At 43.5% G+C, this 22,861-nt stretch overlaps 1 protein-coding gene across 1 annotated transcript in view; it reads left to right on the top strand.

Moving 5' to 3' along the window:
• Positions 1 to 822: 822 nt before the first annotated feature.
• Positions 823 to 22,861, top strand: part of LOC140721504 (uncharacterized) — a 30,532-nt gene continuing 8,493 nt past the window's right edge. The window contains exons 1-4 of the mRNA XM_073036320.1: positions 823 to 901; positions 10,901 to 11,131; positions 15,595 to 15,825; positions 22,481 to 22,647. Coding sequence (XP_072892421.1) covers positions 10,918 to 11,131; positions 15,595 to 15,825; positions 22,481 to 22,647 — 612 coding nt within the window. The 5' untranslated portion in view covers positions 823 to 901; positions 10,901 to 10,917. The remainder of the gene's footprint in view (positions 902 to 10,900; positions 11,132 to 15,594; positions 15,826 to 22,480; positions 22,648 to 22,861) is intronic.

The raw sequence follows: 22,861 nt of genomic DNA, 5'->3' as shown, positions 1-22,861 counted from the left end.
TTCCCCCCCCAGTCGGCCTGTCTGACACCAACGTCCTACAGTAGTGGCAATTTTCAATCAGCCCATCACCACCTTCCTCGGTAAAACTTCTGGGCATTTCTAACAGATAACTTCTATGAGAAACTAATTCCACTAGTATTTCCGGCGGAGTGTGGATCAACAAACACTGCTTATGAAATGGCACCGGCTGTTAACCGTGGGCGAGTGGGTTTCTTGTGACAATAGTTGTCTGGATGGAAATACAATAATCTCTCAATAACAGAGTTAATAAATGGATGCTAATAAATTCCTCTGAATCGAGAGGCGCTGAGAAAATCTTTGGCCTGATTTATTCCAGTTGAGTGTCAATATATTTAGCCCAACATATTCAGTTTAATTATTTTTTCGGCTTCCTGTACCTGAACGGTTGAGGGACGTTAGAACTGAAACTATACCTACTCCGGACAGTCCTATTTCCACGGAGATCAGACCCTATCAGAACCCGGACTGGATCAAATTCGCAGCCTGGAACTCAGTGTAAACAGATAAACTCCGCCCTACTGGTTGCGATGAAAGAAATAGGAGAAACATACACGGAAATCTAGACAGAATGTTTAACGAAGCCTGTTTCTTTTCCTCTGTCGGTTTGCTACATTTATCCTACTCCCGTTTCCTCCCTCTTTTAGACCCGTATTGAGCCGGTGAGACTGCGGCAGTCCCGCTCTACCCCGGCTCACCCGGCCCTGTCCATCTGTAATGAGCGATGGACACATCACAGCCGAGTGGCCTTGGGAGCAGCAGCTCAGACTCAACTCTCCATACACGGTGAGCACACCGGTGCAGACCCATTGTTTCTCACCCGGAAAGTCAGACTGTGATATCCCGGGACCTTTCTGAACGCCGTCCAGTTACAACGACGGAGGTAAGTGATCCCTCTGATTCAGCACAACCAGTGAGCGTTAACAGCAAGGATCCTTTTAGCTGGGGATAGGGAGTGAATTGTTTTGCAGATGGGATCCCTGTCATATTGATTTTAACAGGTTTATTATTTTACAAATCGATTCAGCACGACGACGTCGTTCCTTTGAACCACAAGGGCACTCCGGAATGCTTTCTATAGAGTAGCTATATAGATGACCGCCCAGTTATTCTTATCAATGTCGCTTTGATGAATGTCCCGGAATGGTTTATTGGAACGAAATGTGAAAATTATGTTTGACACATCTGAAAATTATAGGAAACTGAGTCAAAAATAAGTTCAGGAAACTCGCAGCAGACAGGACAGTAGCGGTAACTGATAGCTTAGCCGGTTCGAGGCCCCAGGTAATACTCTTTACATCACGACATAGGATTTATCGCTATTTTATATTGCAGAAAGGGTTAAATGCAATATCAAAGCGGCACTGGTCCACCTCTGTATGAAAGTATTTTTTTCGAACCGTTTCGATTTGATTCCAGCAGAAAGGCGGCTGCTAATTCTGACCAATGTCCCCGGAGAGACAGCTGCTGAAACCCAGACCCTGAGCTCCGCCTCTCACACAACAACCCGCTCCTTGCAAATCAATCATACAGCTGGCCTCTTCCACCTTCCAATCTTGTCCTAATAAAATATGTCGGTTCGAAACTGTTTATCCCATCCATAAATACCTCCAGACAGGCTACTTTCTTCCACTATTTTATATGTTTCCATGATTTCGGCGTGGAACAGTGGGCAGGGTTAGTTGAAAGAAACGACATACCCGCACTATCAGAATATTATTCTGGAATCAAGGTGAGAATAATTCAGCTTCTGATATTGATTTCGGATCTTTATTTAAACAAAACCGTTATCTGTGTTTTGAATCAGTGTTTAAAGAGTTAATTCAATGGAATGAAAGGGTTACGATATGAGGAACATCTGGCAGCTCTTGGGCTGTATTCCCTGGAGTTCAGTAGAATGGGGGGGGGATCTCATAGAAATATTCCAAATGTTAAAAGGCCTGAACAGATTAGATATGGCAAAGTTATTTCCCATGGTAGGGGATTCCAGGACAAGAAGGCACGACTTCAGGATTGAACGACGTCCTTTTAGAACTGAGATGCAGAGAAATTAATTTAGTTAGAGGGTGGTAAATGTGTGGAATTTGTTGCCACAAGCGGCTGTGGAGGCCAAGTCATTCGATGTATTAAAGGCAGAGACAGATAGGTTCTTGATTAGCCAGGGCAACAAAGGGTACAGGGTGAAAGCAAAGGAGTGAGGAAGACTGGATGACGTGGATCAGCCCATGATTGAATGACGGAGCAGACTTGATGGGCCGAATGGCCTGCTTCTGCTCCTATAGCTTATGGTCTTCTGGTCTTATGATCTAGCATCATAGCTCCAAGTACTGATCCACGCTCTTAACGAGTCCGCTTTCCTCATAATACTCTTTGAATTCAAATAGAAACATCTCAAACCATCGGTCTGAGCGCGTCCCTTCTCTATCACCTGCTTATCCACCCACTTGCACAGTCTACAAGCTTTCTCTATTTATGAACCAACTGCCCTTCCTCCGTCCCTTCAGTTCGGTTCCCACCCACTAGAAATTCTATTTTAAACTCTCCTCAACATTGTTCGCAAACCTTCTTGCCAGGATATTGGTCCCGTAGAACTCAACCTGTCCTATTTGTTCAGGTCAGGCCTGCACAAAGGAGGTCCCAATGATCCAGAAATCTGAATCCCTGACCCCAATCCCTCAGCCACGCATTTATCCTCCACCTCATTCTATTCCTATGCTCATTGTCGCGTGTCACAGGCGGTAATCCCGAGATTACTGCCTTTGAGGTCCAGCTTCTCAACTTAATTCCTGACTCTTTGTAGTTTCCTAACTCTTTTTTCTTCCTATGTCGTTGGTACCAATCTGTACCACGGCCTCTGGCTGTTCTCACTCCCATTTCAATATATCGTGGACGCGATCAGAAGCATCCCGGACCCTGGCACATGGGAGGCAAACTACCATCGGTGTTTCTTTCCTGCGACCAAAGAATCGCTTATCTGAAACCCTAGCGATAGAGTCCCCTATCACTGCTGACATCCTCTTCCTTTCCTTACCCTTCTGAGCCACAGGGCCAGATTCTATGCAACAGGCGCAACTACTATTGCTTCCCTCAGGTAGGCTGACCCCCTCCCCAACAGTACTCAAACAGGAGTACTTTTTGTTAAGGGGAGCAGCCACAGGGGTACTCTCTAGTATGTGACTCTTGCCCTTCCCTCTCCTAACTGTTACGCACTTACCTGTCTCCCAAGGCCCCAGTGTGACCACTTACCTATAGTTCCTATCTATTACCTCCTCACTTCCCCTGACTAGGCGAAGGTCATCAAGCTGCAGTTCCAGTTGCCTAACACTGTCTCTAAAGAGTAGCACCTTATGCAGATGTTGCCGTCCGGGTCGTTGGGACTCTCCAGACCTTCCCACATCTGACACCCATCACTGAACACCGGCCTTACATACATACTTCCTGTTTCTATTCCTCACAAATAACTGATCTCGACACGACCCGTTATCGCCTAAGACGTGCTGAGCCAAATCAATCCTACTCTACCTGCTTTGATGCCCGCTCCTTAAACGCCCGCTCGATAAAGTTGTGCTCCTTTTAAACTCTCTCGCTATTCTAACTGGTTGACGTCCACACGCTAGCGCAATTGTCCCTCGATCATACTTAATACGTTCCTGTGCCGTGTCTTTGTCCCCCATTACTATATCTCCCGTGTCAGTTTCCACAGTCCAATATCTACACTCGTTTCTCTTTGACGTTATATATATCTGAAAAAATAGTACCGTCTTTGATGCAGCTTTACTACATATTCCATCCTTTCTTTCCCAATGACATTTCAATTGCATGCTGTTCATTTGTGAAAATTTCTCAATACTCTTACTTTCTTTTAATATTTACAATGTTATATGCCCTCTCTTTGAATTTAATGCTATCTTCTGCTTCCGTTCTCAAACAGAATTGCCTCACCCTCCATTTAGAATACATCTTCATCTTTGGCATGTATCTACTCTGCACTTTCAGAACCGTACTCAGATACTCCAGCCACTGCGGTTCTGCCGTCAATCCTGCTAGTGTTCTCTTGCTAATATCTTTGGTTATCTGCTCTTTCGTGTCTTTGTAATTCCCTTTACCCCACAGTTATAATAGGACATCCGACTTCATCTTCTCCCTCTGAAACTGCAGGGTGAATTCCAGTATATTATGATCACTACCTCCTAAGCTTCCTAATTTGATCAAGCTCCCCAGTCAAATCTTGTCCATTGCACAACGCTTATTCAAGAGTTGTCTTTGCTTGAGCGGGCTGAGCCACTCGCCGCTACAAAACGTTATCTCGTTGACATTCTACAAATTCACTTTCCTCGGATCCACCGGCAACTTGCATATTGAAATCTACAATTACTGGTGCAACATTACATTTTTGTAAGATTGTCATTCTATTTAACGTCGTAATTTGTAGATAAATCCTATCTACTCCCACTATGGCCCTTTTGCCCTCATAGACTCTTTGATGCCCACAAGGAATATACATCCTCCGATCCATTGTCAACTCTTTCGAAGAATCTGACTTAATTTTCCTTAATATTCTATCAGCCACGACTCAAGGATGCCCACAATATCCTCTCTGTCAAACTCTACCCGTGCTGCGAAATCATGCACCTTATTGTGTAAACATCATGCAAACAAATATAACGCCTTCGGTCCTGTACTCAATAGGTATATTTAATGTCAGAGAAATGTATACAATGTACTCCCAGAAAATATTTTTGTTCACAAACATCCACGAAAACAGAGGAGTGCAAGCAAATAATGAAAGACAGTTAAACGTTAGATCACCTCCCCAACTCCTTTCTCCCACGCATAAACAACAGCAAATAATGAAAGACAGTTAAACGTTAGATCCCCTCCCCAACTCCTTTCTCCCACGCATAAACAGCAGCAAATAATGAAAGACAGTTAAACGTTAGATCCCCTTCCCAACTCCTTTCTCCCACGCATAAACAACAGCAATGCAACGACCAGAAAAAAAGCGCATCGGCGCCCTCCACCGAGCGCTCAAGCCTGCATTAAAGCATTTATAAAGACACAGACTTGCAGTACCCCAAAGGCTACTCGTTCACCTCGTAACATGACACACCACAGGCTCTCTCTCTCTCTCCTTAATAAGGGAAAAAAAGAGTAATCCCCGTTTCACAGCGAGAGGGGAGATATATCAAAGCAACTCGCTGATTTCTGGGGTTCGAAGTCCACTTTTTCCCAGCCCTGTGCCAAAAGAACTCGGGTCTCTGCGCACATGCTGCAGTCAGCTCGCTGCTTACGATCATCTGTCTCCCAAGGTGCACCAGGCGGCGGCCTTGAATCCGCCTGTCTTCAGAGCCGGAATATCCGGAAACCTGATAGCGCGCTCGTCTTTCAGGCCGTATCCTTGTCATATCGAAAAGCGGTCGGTCGTGAGCCCCGGAAAGCGGGTTCCATTTCCGCAAAAACCGCAGTCAGCGTGTAACTCCAGGTCAGTGTCTTCAAAAGAACTTTAAAGGGAAAAAAAGCGATATCAAAGATATCCACATGTACTGTACGTTATAGACAATTGCAAAGACATTTGGAGGAGTGGCCGATGGAGCTTTAATGTGGAAATGGGCGCTTTAGAAGAGATTTTTTTGGTTGCTGCCTGAACATGTTTCATGAGGAAAGTTTAAGTGAACTAGAGATTTTCACATTGTAGTGATAGAGAGTGAGGGAGCTTTATTCATCGAAGTGTGTGAGATTATGAGAAACATGGATAGATTGGACTGCGAACAAATCTCTCCAAAGCCGGCATCGCCTGAAGCCAAAAATCATCTGTTTAAAGAGAGTGGCGGAAAGTTCAGCTGATATGTCAGAGGTAGGTTTCGTTACACAGAAGTGGTGGATGCTTTGAGCATTCGGTTCGAGTAGTGCTGACGGCTGGTACAATAGGAATATTAAAACAGACGGGAGGAGAATCAGCTTGATCTCATTCAAGGACTGTTACTGGACAAGAATCATGCGAACAGGATTACGATCAAATCCTGCTGACTATTCCTAATCGAGGCATTAGATAGTCAAGGCCTGACCCGGAATAGTCAACATGGTTTTGTGACTAGAAGCATTTGGATTTTTTCGAAGAAATAACTGGATAAGATAAGGATAGTCCAGTTGATTTGTTAACATGGACTTTAATAAGACCCTTGATAACGTCCTGCATGGTAGACAGATCTGGAAGCTCACAAAACCTTGCAGATTAAAATAAGGGGAAGCGAATTCACAATTAGCTAAATGATGAGAAGCAGATTGTGTTGGCTGAATTTGGATTTAGTGATTGTCGGCCGGTGACTGGTTCAGTGTTGGCACCTTTGCAGTTCATAATTAACGTAGATAATTGGATAGGAATATACATGGCATGATTAGAAAGACTGATGATTTAAATCACCATGATAATGAAGTAGGTTGCAATGGATTTTAAATATATTTTGTTCATTTGGGAAGATGTGCTGAGAGATGGCAAACAGGTTTCAACTTGAACAAATGTTGTGGAAGTTGTGACAAAGCAAGCCTGAACATAATATGCAGGGAAGAAAGATATTTGAAGCGCATAAATTCCGTTTGCATAGCAGTTTACCATTATTGGAAACGAGATAAGAATATAACAAATGGGCTCGATAAATTTGCTTTACTAAATACAAAGTAACCTTGGTAGTCAGCTTGCAGTCACTTTTCATTGTTGGTGAATGGTGATTGATTTTTCAAGTAAGGATTTCAAACACTCACGGTTTAGCAAACAGCCAATATCTGGAACCACTAGTCAATTCTCTGTAAAAGTAGAATTTCTCTGTTCAGACTTCAGAACAGTGTTCTCCGTGTAAATACGGTAAGGGGTGGGAAGTTCAAGGGGGATATTAGAGGAAGGTTTTTCACTCAGAGTGGTTGGTGCGTGGAATGCACGGCCTGAGTCAGTGGTGGAGGCAGATACACTGGTGAAGTTTAAGAGACTACTAGACAGGTATATGGAGGAATTTAAGGTGGGGGGTTATATGGGAGGCAGGATTTGAGGGTCGGCACAACATTGTAGGCCGAAGGGCCTGTAATGTCCTGTACTATTCTATGTTCTATGTTCTAATAAGTAAAATAAAGTGTGATTGAGTTGTAATAAATGTGTGTGTTCTGAGTCCACTTATCGGCGACGACATTGTCAGCTGATACATTCTGGACAATCACACCAGGGCGGGCCTTGCACAGTGTGCGGAACGGAAGCACCTGCGAGTACAAGTGCACGGTTCATTGAAAGTGGCAACACGTGGCGAGGATGGTAAATGAGATGGAGTTTAGGAGTACGGAAACAATCTTGTAGTTACATATGTCGTTGGGTAGGACACACAGTGTCGATGTGGACAGATATGGCCACCTTGCATTAGGAGAGATATTGCTGAAGAGGTTGCAGTAGAGTTTTATGAGGATGGTATCTGGACAGGGCAGCCTGAGTGTTAAGGAGTGGTTGGCCAACATGGATGTGTTTCCCCCAGAGTGTAGGACAATTCAGTGTAACCTCGTAAATGTTTATAAAATCATGACGAGCATGGATAATATGAATGGCCATGGTTACATCCTCAGGGTTGGCAATTCCAATATCCGAGAGCACAGGTAGAAGATAAAAGAGAAGAGATATAGAGACTTGTGAGACCTACATAGATGGTACTACGTAACTATTTGCTGTTTGCATCATTGGTTATATGCCTCAGATTTGGTATTATAACGGTGTTTTGAAAAACAAAACAAAGAAAAGAAAAGCAAAAAAAAAAACAAAAAAATCGAAGACCGGCCAGTGTAAGGAAGGCACGGACGGTTGCTCGTCTCGTTCCTGGTTTGGCTCACTACATCCCTTTCAAAGGGAGACATAAAACAATGGATGCTATAGGGTACAGAGTATTGTGAAACAGAGGTGCCTGGGGGTACAAGTGTACCGTCATTGAAAGTGCCAACAATAGTGTAGAAGGTGTGAAGGATGCTCTTAGCACACTTGACTTCATCAGTCAGGACATGTTTCTTTGGAGAGGCGACATTATGTTGTAGTTACATACGTCGTTGGGTAGGCGACATAGAGTATTTGTGGACTGATTTGGTCAACCCGTTTTAGAATAAATATTGCTGACGAGGGAGCATAAGAGATTTGCGAGGACACCGGCTGGATAAGGTAGCCTGAGCTTTGGAGGAAGTTGGCCAAGATGGATGTTACTTCCCCAATGTGTGGGAGAAATCACGATAACCTTATAAAACTTTCGAAAATCACGAGGAGAATAGATAATATGGATAGCCATGGTCATTTTCCTGGGATTGTAGAAACTGAAAGCAGAGTCAACATGTAAAGGATAAAAAAACAAGATATTTAAGAGTCCTTAGAGAAACTACACAGAGGTTAGTAAATAACTGTTTGTTGTCTGCATAATCGAATTCAGTATTATAACCGTGTTTAGACATTCCCCTCACTGTAGCCTACGAGTGAGCAAAAAGAACAAAGAAGAACTCTAGATGCTGCATAATATCAGACATTGTTTGAAACCATGCTGACGAAGGGTTTTGCTCCAGAAACATTACGTTTGTTCTCTTCTCCACAGATATTATCTACTGTTTCTCACGTAAGTACAAGAATCAAGTTTAATATCATTGGCATATGTCTGAAATACCTTGATTCACGGTGCCAGTACACTGCAAAACATACAAAGAAAAAAAAACATAAATTACAATAAGACACAAAATTAAATTAACTAAGTAATGAAATAGAGAGCAATAAAGAAGAAAATAAGTGAAGTAGTGTACATGGTCATTGCCCGTTCATTTATTTGATAAATGTGGGAATTGGGGACGGAGAAACACAGGGTGATAGGTGAAATCAGGAGGGGGAAGAGTGAAGTAAATAACTAGAAAGTTGATTGGTGAAAGAGATACAGGGGCGGAACAAGAGAAATATAATTGGAGAGGACGGAAGGCCTTGTAAGAAACAAAAGGGAGAGGAACACCAGAGGAAAGTGATGGTTAGTCAAGGAGTTTAGGTGAGAGGGCAAACGGGATGGGGAATAGTGAAGTGGAAATCGACTTCATGCCATCAGGTTTGAGGCTACCCAGACAGAATATGTGTTGTTCCTGCAACCAGAGCGTGGCTTCAACACGATGGTAGAGGAGACCATGGACTGAAAATCGTCATCCGTCTCGACTTCAAAACTCCTCTCTCCAATTCGAACCTCACTCCTTCCGAACGCCTGGGTCTCCAGTCCCTCATTTTTTTTTAAAGCTATTATTAATGCTTTTTGAGTTAGTGATTTAGATGCATATCATATTTTTACTGAGTTAAGTATTGTATGTAATTAGTTTTTGTTACAACAAGTGTATGGGGCATTGGAAAAAAGGTTGAATTTCCCCATGGGGATGAATAAAGTATCTATCTATCTATCTATCTATCTATCTATCTATCTATCTATCTATCTATCTATCTATCTATCTATCTATCACTAATCCCAACCTCACCATCAAACCCGTGAAGAAACTAAGTGCCGTAGTAGTCTGGCGAACTGACTACTCTGGTGCTTCTCTCCACTTTTCTTTCCTTGATGGCCTCTTGTCCTCTCCTATTATATCCCCCCTTTTCCACCTGTATCTCTTTCATCAATCAACTTCCCAGCTCTTTACTTCATCCCTCCCCATCCCGGTTTGAACTAACACCTCCTGTTTCTCCCTCCTCTCCCCGCACCTTTAAAATCGACTCCTTAATTGTCCTTTTCCTCCAGTCCTGCCGAAGGGTCTCGGCCCGAACCGCGACTGTACGGTTTTCCATAGAAGCTGCCTGGCCCCTTGAGTTCCTCCAGCATTTTCTGTGTGTGAAACATAGTATCAGCACGACTTCCTTGTTCTTTCTTTCGTCCCGATTTACCGTGTCTAGCAATCTCTGGATGAAACTGAAACCCTCTGGGCTAGAGAATTCCAAAGAGACGCAACAGGGAGGATATACATCTAAATCTATATTAAATTAATCTCTTTATTCTCGAACTAAGTTTCTTTACTACAGATGCCTCCCAGGAGGAAAATCGCTCTCTTAGAATTCACGTTCAGTCCGTCTCGATTTATATTGGTCAATTATTATGGAAGAGATGTATTGAAATCAGTCTAAAAGGGGCGTTTCAAGCTCATTCAAGGGATGGAAATCTTCGTCCTATAATATGTAGCTAAAGATATAGTTGTAGTCTTTTATATAGTTTGAAGAAAAATAACGGATGATCATATATATGGACACATGCATACACGATCGAACATCTCTGAAAGATCCATGAATTGCTGTCTTGAGCTCCCTACCTCACCGTACAGTCCTTGAGCAAGTTTTGCAAGGGGAATAGGCATAACTTGCTCAGTCATGTTGTCCCAAGCTAATACAGACGTATCCAAAATATCCTCTGGTTGTAATAGTTGCGAGAGGTGTTTCAACTAAGTACAGGGCAAAGTAACTCTGAGCAGCTAACATTTCAGTTTTTGAACTTCTCGTTTCTTCATGCTTTAATTTTTTCCTAATTTTCTGTTCTTACGTTAAATAAGAAAAAATAATTCACAAGTAAAACCCCTCAACCGAATTGGTCAAAACCCCTGGATGTAATACACATATGTAGGATAGGGCTTTTCAAGGCATTGTATAGTCGATTCCGTATAATTCGGCTGTTGATTAATCATGGCAGCCGCTTATCTGGGATATCTCGTAAGACAAAAACAAATCAAGAACATAGCTGGGATTCTGTCTGTTTATTTAGGACACTCTGCCACTTAATTGGGACAGGAGAGTTTCGTCAACCAGATTCTAATTAGCGTCAGTTACGTGTTTTTTGTTTGCTCATTAATCTGAATTTGCATTTTCCAGACAGCAAAGCAACTGAAATGGGAGGAATATGCACATGCATTAAAACCCGGCCTGAATGCTTGTCGGATGTGGAAATTGATCATGCCACAAAATCGAGTGACAGTGAACAAAGCCATTTTCTGGGTCCTGATCAATTCCAAGAAGTTCCACACGTAGGAATAACTACTGGTGAAGAGATTGCTTTTGACAGAGATGTTTTGGAACCGTCTGGGAGCTTTGAACATGGAGCAGGTCAGTAGCTTGCAAATAGTGGCAAATAAAACATCGAGTACCTCTGTCCTACCACGCTGCTCAACTTCTTACAGATCGATGTGTAATTACTACTCAAATATCCCTGCAAAGTTCAACATATTACTTTTGATCTGGCTGCATTAAAATCCATTTCCCAGTTTAAAGATGATCTTTCTGGTAAATTCCTCCTGCATCCTGCCAGACGGGTTTAATCCTCCATAGTGGATGGCAAGTGGAATTCTCCCATCTTTGGCGTAATTATCATGGCGTTAAGTACTTGAAATGATGAATGTGGGGTCCCTGGACTAGGGCAGCTCACGGCCTGAAAGATGCGGGGTCCCGATGGATGGGTTGACGCGTGCCATGGTGAAGGAATGAGACATCACAAGATACGGGGAGGGTGTGGGAACTGCGTTTGAGACATCAAGCGATTCCTGTATGATGGTGGCCGAGGAGATGACGTTACCGATTTGGATTTGGCAAGTCAAATGGAAGGTGGCATAAGGCACCCTGCATAGAATAAAGATGGATCAGACCGTTCTTGACGTACAAGATATTGATAGAGCAGCGTGTTTCACGGTCAGGAAAACACCTGAAACATTCCGTAGTATGGGATTTCCCAGGGTTATCATCGCAGGATTCTTGGTGATAATCAAATTGGGAATGGGAATAGATCGACCAGAGTAGACGGGTATTATCAACCTTGCTCCAAGGACCCCTCAGCTAGTATAGGGGTCTATGAGATAGAAACGTTTTGGAAATTGTCATTTGGAGCAATAGGAAAGATGTATTGCTCAATATTGGTACCAATAACATGGGAAGGAAAGTCAATGAATTCCTGAAAGGATAATGTAGAGAGCTCGGTAGGAAGCTGAGAGTCAGGACCTCCCGGGTAGTAATTTCCGGATTGCGGCCTGCACCACGCGCCACTGAGGGTAAAAACAGGATGATTTGGCAGATACATGCGTGGCTGAGAAGCCGGCGTAGTGGGCAGGGCTTCAGGTTCTGGTATAATTGGGATTTCGTCTGACCAGTTCAAAAGTGTCGGGTTGCATATGACCCCGAGATGGACTAATATTTTCGCGGGCAGGTTTGTTACAGCTGTTGGGAATGGTTTAGACTAATTTAGTGGTGGGGGGAGGGTGTGGTAGGGTTGCTGCTGGAGCAAAGGATAAGACAGATGGTAACAAATTAAAGATGGAGTGCAATCAGACCGCCAGTCAGAGCAGACAGGTGATGGGACAAATTTGCAGCCAGCCTGCTGTGTATCAAATCATTCTGTATAGGAGTTGGTTGCTGAATGTCCAAGGTTAAAGGTTATAGTGGTGGTATAGGACGATAGGTGGAGGGGATGGTGTGGCTCCACTGATAAATAATAACATTAAATCAGAAGAAAGATGAAACATAGGATCAGAGGAGGTTGAATTCTTGTGGGTTGAGTTAAGAAACTGCAAGGGTAACAGTACGTTGATGGCAGTTATATACAGGCCTCCCAACTGTGGCTGGGAGGTGGATGACAGATTACAACAGGGCGTCGAAAAGGTGAATCAAAAGGTCAATGTTATTGTAGTCATGATAGATTTTAACATGCAGGTCAATTGGGAAAATCAGTTTGGTAATGGATCTCAAGAGAGTGAGTTTACTGAATCCCTAAGGGATAGCTTTTAGAGCATTTTGTCGTTGAGCATACTAGGGGATCAGCTGCATTTGATCGGGTGTTATATAATGATCCGGAGGCGATTAGGGAGCTAATCGTAAAAGAACCTTTAGTAACCAGTGATCACAATATGATTGAGATCACTTGAAATTTGATAGGGAGAAAGTAAACTCCGAGGTAGCAATATTTCAGTGGAGTAAGGGAAATTACAGTGGTACAAGTAAATTGGAAGGAGCTTCTAGCAGAGACGTCAGCAGAGTAGCAATAGCGTGTGTTTCTGAGGGAAATGGGGAAGGTGAAGCATAGACATATTCCAAAAATTAATAAACGCTCAAATGGTAAAATAGTGTAACCATGGCTGACAAGAAAGTCAAAGCTACTATAAAAGCAAAAGAAAGGGCATACATCAAAGAACATATTAGTGGGAAGATAGGCGATCGGGAAATTTAGAAAAAAAATCATTTCAAGGGAAAAGATTAAAGCAAGTTAGCAAACAATATCAAATTGGATTGTAAAAGCTTTTTCAAGTATGTTAAAAATAAAGAAGAAATGAGAGCGGACATAGTCCCTCTAGAAAATGAGGCAGGAAAAATAGTCACGGGGATGAAGGAAATGGAAGATGAACTAAATGAGTATTTTGCATCTGTCTTCACTGTGGAACACGCTAGCAGTATGCCTGGTGATATAGTGTGTGAAGGAAAATAGGTGGGTGCAGTTAATTTACAAGAGACAAGGTTTTCAAAAAGTTAAAAGACCTTCAGGTACACAGTCACCCGCCCAGATGACCTGCGCCCTAAGGTTCTGAAAGAGATAGCATTAGAGATTGTGGTGTTATGGAAATGATCTTTGAAAAATCATTGGATTCTGGCATGGTGCCAGAGGACTGCAAAATTGCAATTGTCATTTCACTCCTTAAGTTAGGAGGAAGGCAGCAGAAAGGAAATTATAGACCTGACCTCAGTGTTTGGGAATATGTTGGAGACCATTGTTAATGATGGGGTGATGGAGTACTTGGTGAAAATCGGCAAGATAGCACGAAGTCAGCATGGTTTGCCTCAGCGTAACTCCTGTCTTATGAACCTGTTGGAATTCACTGAGGAGATTAAAAGTGGGATAGATAAAGTTGATGGATGGGGGTATGTCTGTAGTGAGATGCTGAAGATGTTCTATAGGTCAGTTGTGGAGAGCGCCCTCTTCTTTGTGGTGGCGTGTTGGGGAGGAAGCATTAAGAAGAGGGACGCCTCACGTCTTAATAAGCTGGTAAGGAAGGCGGGCTCTGTCGTGGGCAAAGTACTGGAGAGTTTAACATCGGTAGCTGAGCGAAGGGCGCTGAGTAGGCTACGGTCAATTATGGATAACTCTGAACATCCTCTACATAGCACCATCCAGAGACAGAGAAGCAGTTTCAGCGACAGGTTACTATCGATGCAATGCTCCTCAGACAGGATGAAGAGGTCAATACTCCCCAATGCCATTAGGCTTTACAATTTTACCGCCAGGACTTAAGAACTTTTTAAAAGCTATTATTAATGTTTTTTGAGATAGTGATTTAGATGCATATCATATTTTTTACTGAGTTAAGTATTGTATGTAATTAGTTTTGCTACAACAAGTGTATGGGACATTGGAAAAAAGTTGAATTTCCCCATGGGGATGAATAAAGTATCTATCTATCTATCTATCTATCTATCTATCTATCTATCTATCTATCTATCTATCTATCTATCTATCTATCTATCTATCTATCTATCTATTTGAACTTCCGGAAGGCCTTTGACAAGGTGTCACACATGAGACTGTTTACCAAGTTAAGAGCCCATAGTATAACAAGAAAGTTACTAACATGGTTAAAGCATTGGCTGATTGGTAGGAGGCAGCGAGTGGGAATCAAAGGATCCTTTTTCTAGCAGGCTGCCACTGCCTAGTGATTTACCGCGTGGGACGGTGTTGGCACCACTTAATTTTATGCTTAATAGCAATGGTTTAGATGATGGAATAGATTATTTTGTTGCCAAGTTTGCAGATGATACGATCAGTGGTGGAGGGGCTGGTAATGTTAAGGAAACAGGTAGGCTGCAGAAGGACTTAGACAGATTAGGAGAATGGGCAAGAAAGCGGCAAATGAAATGCAATGTTGGAAAATGCATGGTTAGGCATTTTGAATGTAGAAATAAACTTGTGGAATATTTTCCAAAGCTGGAGGAAGTCCAAAAATCTGAGGTGTAAAGGGACTTGGGAGTCCTTGTGCAGAGCACCCTAAACTTGTGCAGGTTGAGTCGGTGGTGAGGAAGGATAATGCCATGTTAGCGTTCATTTCAAGTGGTCTACAGTACAATAGGAAGAATGTGATGCTGAGGCTTTATAAGGCACTGGTGCACTAGGCCTCACCTTGGGTATTAGGAACAGTTTCGGCCCCTCATCTTAGAAGATATGTGCTGGCATTGGAGAGGGTCTAGAGGAGGTTCACAATGATTTTTCCGGTAATGAAAGGGTTATCATACGAGGAGTGACTGATGGCTCTGGATCTGTACTCTCTGGAATTCAGAAGGATAAGGGGGAAATTAATTGAAATGTTTCTAATGTTGAAAGGCCTAACGACAGTTGATGTGAAAAGGTTATTTAATCATGGCCGCCGCATATCTGGGACATCTCGTAAGGCAAAATCAAACCAAGAAAATAAATGGGATTTCCTCTGATTATTTGGGAACCTGCCACTTAATTGGGACCAGAGAGTTTTGTCTGCCAAATTCTAATTGGCGTCAGTCACGTGCTTCTTGATCATTAACCTGAACTTTGCCTTTTCCAGCTGACAAAACAACTGAAATGGGAGGAATACACGCATGCGTTAACACCCAGTCTGAGGACTTGTCGGATGCGGAAGCTGATCATGCAACAACATTGAGTGTCAGTGAAGAAAAACTTTTTCTGGATCCTGATCTATTTCAGGGAGATCCACACACCGGAGCCTCTCCTCCTGAAGAGATTGCTTTTGACAGAAGTGTTTCGGAACCATCTGGAAGCTTTTACCATGGAGCAGGTCAGTAGACTGCAAATATTTGCAAATGAAACATTGAGCTCCTTGTCAAAGATAAGTCTCTGACTATTTCTGCAATAGATAAGAAAATAGAATACAGTGTGACCCTACTAACCAGAGCTTCAATCTTCTGCTGAACCATGTGTTACTAAATGTAGCAGGTCAAATAACTGAGGAGCAGGCAGCGAACATGGCAAACAATATATTCCTTCCTCCCTTCATTCCTTCATACAGCATGATCCAACAGTTTTGCGCCACCAAATATACACAAATGACTAATTAACCTCCTTGACCAAATACCTTTGGAATCTGGGATGAGACCGGAAACACATGCTGTGAGAAGAAAGGATTGAGTCCTTGCAAAGCGGCCAGTTTCGAACGCATGTCACTGACGCCGTAAAACAACACGCTCTCCGCTATGCTACCATGCCGCTCAAAACTAAATTCCTAACTTACTCAGTCTTTATCTATAACTCAAATCCTTAAGTGCAGGCAACATCCTTTTAAATTTCCTCTGCAGTTTTTCAATAACTCCGGTCTGGTAGATAGGTGATCAGAACTGCGCACACTGCTCCAAATTAGGCCTCGGGATAGATTTCGTGCAACATTGGCAGCACATCTTTTCTAAGACGACGGGCTCAAAACTGTTCAAAATGCTCAAGGTGAGGCCTCACCAGTGCCTTATAAGGAATCAGCATCAGATCATGGCTCTTGTATTCTAGACCTCTTGGAATGAATGCTAACGTGACATTTGCCTTCCTCACCACCGACTGAGCCTGCAAGATAACCTTCATGGTGTTCTGCACAAGGACTCCCATCTCCCCCTGCATCATAGATTCCTGGAATTTCTCCCCGTTTAGAAAATAGTCCGCAGATTTGTTTCTGCCTCCAAATTGCATGACCCTGCATTTTCCCACATTGTACTTCATTTGCCACTTTCTTTCCCATCCTCCTAAACTAAATCCGTCTTCATCCTACCTGAATCCTCTACACTAGTGCCCCTCCACCAACCTTCGCATCATCTGGAAACTTGGCAACAAAACAATCTATTTCATCATCTAAATCATTTATATAAAGCATAGAGGCCTTTTGCTACTGGGCCCTGCGGAACTAGTGACTGGCAGCCGACCAGCGTCCTTTTGTTCCAACTCGCTGCCTCCTGCCAATCAGCCAATGCTCTAAACATTTTAGGGACTTTCCTGTAATACCATGGGCTCTTGACTAGGTAAGCAGTTCACGTGTGTGCAGCTGGTCAAAGGCCTTCTGAAGTTCCATATGTACAACATCCAATGCATCACCTTTATCTAATCTACTTGTAATCTCCTTGAAGAATTCCAAACGAGTCGTCAGGCAGAATTGTCCATGGAGGAAACCATGCTCTTGTCCTGTGTCACCAAGTACTTCATCACCTCATCCTTAACAATTGATCCTAACATCTTCCCAACAACTGAGATCAGGCTGACTGGTCTATAATTACATTTCTGCTGCCTTCCTACTTTCTTAAGGAGTGGAGTGGCATTTGCAATTTTCCAGTCCTCTGACACCATGCCGGAGTCCAATAATTTTTGAAAGATCATTTCTAATGCCAGCAGGATCTCTAAAGCTACCTCTTTCAGAACCCCAGGGTGCATTTCATCTGGTCCTGGTGACGTTTGTTCATTTAGGTCTTACAGCATTTTGAGCGCCTTCTCTCTTGTAATAGTAACTGCACCTACTTCTTTTCCTTTACGCACTACAACATCAGGCGCGTTGTTAGTGTCTTCCACAGTGAAGACTGATGCGAGATATTAATTTAATTAATTAAATTACGTAAATTAGTTTAGCCATCTCCTTGTCCTCGTTATTACTTCTGCTGCCTCATTTTCTAGCGGTCCTAGATTCACTCCAATTTCACTTTTATTTTTAACATACTTTTAAAAAATCTTCCATATTCCACCTTGTAAATAGTAAAGGAACCATTAAGAGGTAGTGCCCATAATATGATCTGCTTTATCTTACAAGTTTGAGAAGGGGAAGGGAAAATCGGATGTGTTAGTATTACAGATGAACAAAGGGAACTATGGAGCTGTGAGGGAGGAGCTGGCCAAAGTTCAATGGGACAATACCCTAGCAGGGACGACAGTGGAACAACAATGGTAGGTATTTCTGGGAATAATGCAGAAGGTGCAGGATTGGTTCATTCCAAAGAGGAAGAAAGATGCTAACGGGAGTAAGGGGTGGCCGTGGCTAACGAGGGAAGTAAAGGGCAGTATAAAAATAAAAGAGAAGAAGTATAACATAGCAAAGATGAGCGGGAAACCGGAGGACTGTGAAGCTTTTAAAGAGCAACAGAAGATAACAAAAAAGGCAATACGCCAAGAAAAAATGAGGTACGACGGTAAACTAACCAAGAATATAAAGGAGGATAGTAAATGCTTCTTTAGGTATGTTAATAGCAAAAATATAGTTAAGACCAAAATTGGACCATTGAAGACAGAAACGGGTGAATTTATTATGGGGAACAAGGTAGTGGCAGATGAGCTGAACAAGTACTTTGGATCTGTCTTCACTAGGGAAGACACAAACAATCTTCCAGATGTAATAGTGGTCAAAGGAACTAGGGTAAAGGATGAACTGAAGGAAATGTTTGGGCAAGAAACGGTGTTGGATAGACTGAGTTGGATAAACGGTGTTGGACCTGATGGTCTGCATCCCAGGGTACTTAAAGAGGTGGCGTTAGAAATCGTGGACGCATTGGTAATCATTTTCCAATGTTCTATAGACTCAGGAATAGGTCCTGCTGACTGGAGGGTGGCTAATGTTGTCCCACTTTTCAAGAAAGGAGGGAGAGAGAAAACAGGGAATTATAGACCGGTTAGCCTGACGTCAGTGGTGGGAAAGATGCTGGAGTCAATTATAAAGATGAAATTACGACACATTTGGATAGAAGTAGAAGGATCAGTCCGAGTCAGCATAGATTTATGAAGGGAAAATCATGCTTGACTAATCTTCTGTTTTTTGAGGATGTAACTATTTAAATGGACATGGGAGAGCCAGTGGATGTCGTGTACCTGGACTTCCAGAAAGCATTTGATAAAATCCCACATAGGATATTAGTGGGCAGAATTAGGGCACGTGGTATTGGGGGCAGAGTACTGACATGGATTGAAAATTCGCTGGCTGACAGGAAACAAAGAGTAGCGATTAACGGGTCCCTTTCGGAATGGCAGGCTGTGACCAGTGGGGTACCGCAAGGTTCAGTGCTGGGACCGCAGCTGTTTACAATATACATTAATGATTTAGATGAAGGGATTAAAAGTAACTTTAGCACATTTACTGATAAGTGGCAGTGTGAAATGTCAGGAAGATGTTATGAGAATGCAGGGTGACTTGGACAGGATGGGAGAGTGGGCAAATGTATGGCAGATGCAGTTTAATGTGGATAAATGTGAGGTTATCTACTTTGTTGGCAAGATCAGGAAGGCAGATTACTATCTAAATGGAGTCAAATTAGGAAAAGGGGAAGCACAACGAGATCTAGGTGTTCTTGTACATTAGTCAATGAAAGCAAGCATGCAGGTACAGCAGGCAGTGAAGAAAGCTAATGGCAGGCTGGACTTTATAACAAGAGGAATTGAGTATAGGAGTAAACAGGTCCTTCTGCAGTTGTACGGGGCCCTGGTGAGACCCCACCTGGAGTACTGTGTACAGTTTTGGTCTCCAAATTTGTGGAAGGACATTCTTGCTATTGAGGGAATGCAGCGTAGCTTCACAAGGTTAATTCCCGGAATGGCGGAACTGTCATAAGTTGAAAGATTGGAGCGACTGGGCTTGTATACACTGGAATTAAGAAGGATGAGAGGGGATCTGATTGAGACATATAAGATTATTAAGGAACTGGACACGCTGGAGGCAGGAAGCATGTTCCCGCTGATGGGTGAGTACAGAACTACAGGCCACAGTTTAAGAATAAGGGGTAGGCCATTTAGAACTGAGATGCGGATTAACTTTTTCACCCATAGAGTGGTGGATATGTGGAATGCTCTGCCCCAGAAGGCAATGGAGGCCAAGTCACTGGATGCATTCAAGAGAGAGTTAGATAGAGCTCTTATAGATAGTGGGGTCAAGGGATATGGGGAGAGGGCAGGAACGGGGTACTGATTGTGTGTGATCAGCCATGATCACAGTGAATGGCGGTGCTGGCTAGAAGGGCCGAATGGCCTACTCCTGCACCTATTATCTATTGTCTATATCGAGTAACCTTGGACATTCAGCTCCCAACTACAAACATCCTTCAGCCACGATGCGGTGATAGACACAACATCAAACCTGGCAAGCTGTAATAGTGCAACAAGATCATCCATCTTACTTTTTATACTCGGCGCAGTGGGATGCACCCTGTGTACTGCATTTTCTACCCTTTTTGATTTTGCATCCCTAATGTACTGATATTCAATCTATTGACTACAACTACGTCCCATCACCTGCCAGCCCTTCCTGACAGTCCTATCCTGAGGCCATTCACCCAGGCTCCCACCCCGATGCCAAATTAGTTTAAACCCTTCCCAACAGCTCTAACAAATCTATCCGCAAGAATATTGGTCTCCCTCGGGTTCAGGTGCAACCCGTCGCTTTTGAGCAGGTCATACTTCTCCGAGGAGAGATCCCAATTATGGAAGACCCTGAGGCACTTCCCCCTGCACCAGTTTCTCAGCCGCGCATTTATTTGCCAAATCATCCTGTTTCTACCCTCACTGGCGCGTGGCACAGGCAGCAATCCAAAAATTACTACCCAGGAGGTCCTGCTTCCAAGCTTTCTACCTACTTCGCTAAAATCTCCTTTCAGGACCTCTTTGCTTTTCCTTCCTATGTCATTGGTACCAATATGTACCAAAATACCTAGCTGCAGTCCCTCCCTCTCCAGAATGTTGTGGATATGATCTGAGACGTCCCTGACCTTGGCACTGGGAGGCAACATATCATCCGGGTTGCCCGTTCACGTCCTCAGGATCTCCTGTCTGTTCCGTCACTATTGAGGCCCCTATCACTACCGCTCTCTTCTTCTCTCGCTTTGCCTTCTGCACCACGGACCCATGCTCAGTGCCTGTAACTCGGTTGCCGTGGTATTCCCCCGGGAGGTCATCCCCCACAAAAGTATCCAAAGTGGTATACTTATTTACTTATATACTTATTTTTTGAGGGGGGTGGCCTCTGGTGTACTCTGTTCTAATTGCCTATTTACATTTCAGTTCCTCCTGACAGTCACCCAGTTACCTCAGGGCACTTGCAACTTCGTGGTGTCCGGGTGATTGTTTCCCTGTAACTCTGTTCAATTATTGTCCAATTATCTTCCACTCTCCCATACAAATCAAAGGTCATCTAAGTCCTGCTCCAGATCCACAGAAACTTAGAAAACCTACAGCACAATCCAGAACCTTCGGCCCAGAGTGCTGTGTCGAACGTGTCCCTACCTTAGAAATTACCAGGCTTACCTATTTCCTTCAAAATCACTAAGCTCTATGTACCATCCCTAACATGGTCTTCAAGGAGCTGCAGCTGGATGCACCACGCAGGTGTAGTTCCCTGGGACACTCTGGGTCTCCCAGGATTCCAACATCTGGCATGAAGAACACGCAACCTCCATTAATAATACCAGGCACAGTAAGAGAAATACAAAAAGAAGGAAAACTTGTAGAAACTTGCTCAGAGACAACGCCTCTTCCTAGCTGAAGCCTCCTTTGAGCCAAAGGCTGAGGCTTCTACTCTCGCCACAAGCCTACTCCCAACAATCACCGCCCGGCCTGTCCCTTCTGTACTTTTACTTAGTTTGCAGTGCTTTGCGTCCGCCGCTGAGAGGGCCTCTTCAATGGCCAAATGCCCGTGAAGCTCTCAGAGAGACGGTAGGTACAATTAATTCGGGCAAATGTGAGAAGTTGCTCTTTTGAAGGCCAAGTTCGCGAGCGATGTGCACGGTGAATGCTGGGACCCTTAGGAATACTGATATACGGACGGGTCTTGTCCATCGCTCCCTGAAAGTGCCGGAAGCTTCCTTATGAGAATAGCTCCCTGAAAGTGGCAACACAATTGGTAGCGTGCAAGCGACGAGTTCAGGTGCGAGTATGTATTTTTGGAAGTTGTACCGTAACTGAACTAACGTTGGTGAAGAGACAATTTCAATATTGTGCGCAGATTTGGTGTCCACGTCACGAGAACGATGTGGAGGCTCTGGGAGGGTGCAGATGAGTTTCACCACGATTACAGAATATTGGCTTCCGAGAGAGGTCGATCACGCTTGAATTGCTTTGTCTGGACCGTTGGAGACTGAGACGTCAATCTCAGAGAATTCATAAATTCATGAGAGGCATAACACAGTTCGACAGTCTGTGACTCGATGCAAATATCAAGCTCTGGAATGAATAGGTTCAAGGTTAGATGGTAAAGTTCAAAGGGGATTTAGGACGCATGTCTTCCACAGAGAGTGATCGGTGTCTGGAATGAGCTGCCGAGGGAGGGACTGGAAACAGTTACTCAGCGGCATCTGAGAGGCGTTTGAACTCATGCTTAGGCTGGGAACGGAGGGACATTGACCATGTTCCTGAAGATGGGATTGGTTTAAATTGGCATCGTGTCTGCATACGCATGGCACATCTACTATTTTATGTTCTATGACTATCTACAGATCTGAACACTGCAATCTCGGCCTTCCTGTCAAATTGTGAGGATCACCAACTGTTGCGGTTGACGAGATTCTACAAGGAGCGACTGGAGCAGGCGATTGAGGAGGGTGTGGAGGGAGTCGGCTTCATGTTAATGGGCGAGGATCACTTCACCGGGCTAGAGTATCACGTAAGTGGAAGAAACATAGGCTGAGAGTAGATTCCACTGAATCTATCACAGACTGACAGAACCGGTGTAACGTCACCTCTGGGCAGTGAAAATCCTGCAATGCTTGTGATCAACATGAAGAAAAGTGTTTTCATTTGCTGAAACACTGAACTTTTATTAACCAATACACGCCTCTGTCCATATTTCTGAGCATATTCACTTTTAGACGTGTTAG

The sequence above is a fragment of the Hemitrygon akajei genome, unplaced genomic scaffold (assembly GCF_048418815.1).
Source record: "Hemitrygon akajei unplaced genomic scaffold, sHemAka1.3 Scf000057, whole genome shotgun sequence".
In the NCBI taxonomy this organism is placed as follows: domain Eukaryota; kingdom Metazoa; phylum Chordata; class Chondrichthyes; order Myliobatiformes; family Dasyatidae; genus Hemitrygon; species Hemitrygon akajei.
Note: the sequence above shows the minus strand (reverse complement) of the source record. Positions and strands in the feature narration are given on the sequence as shown.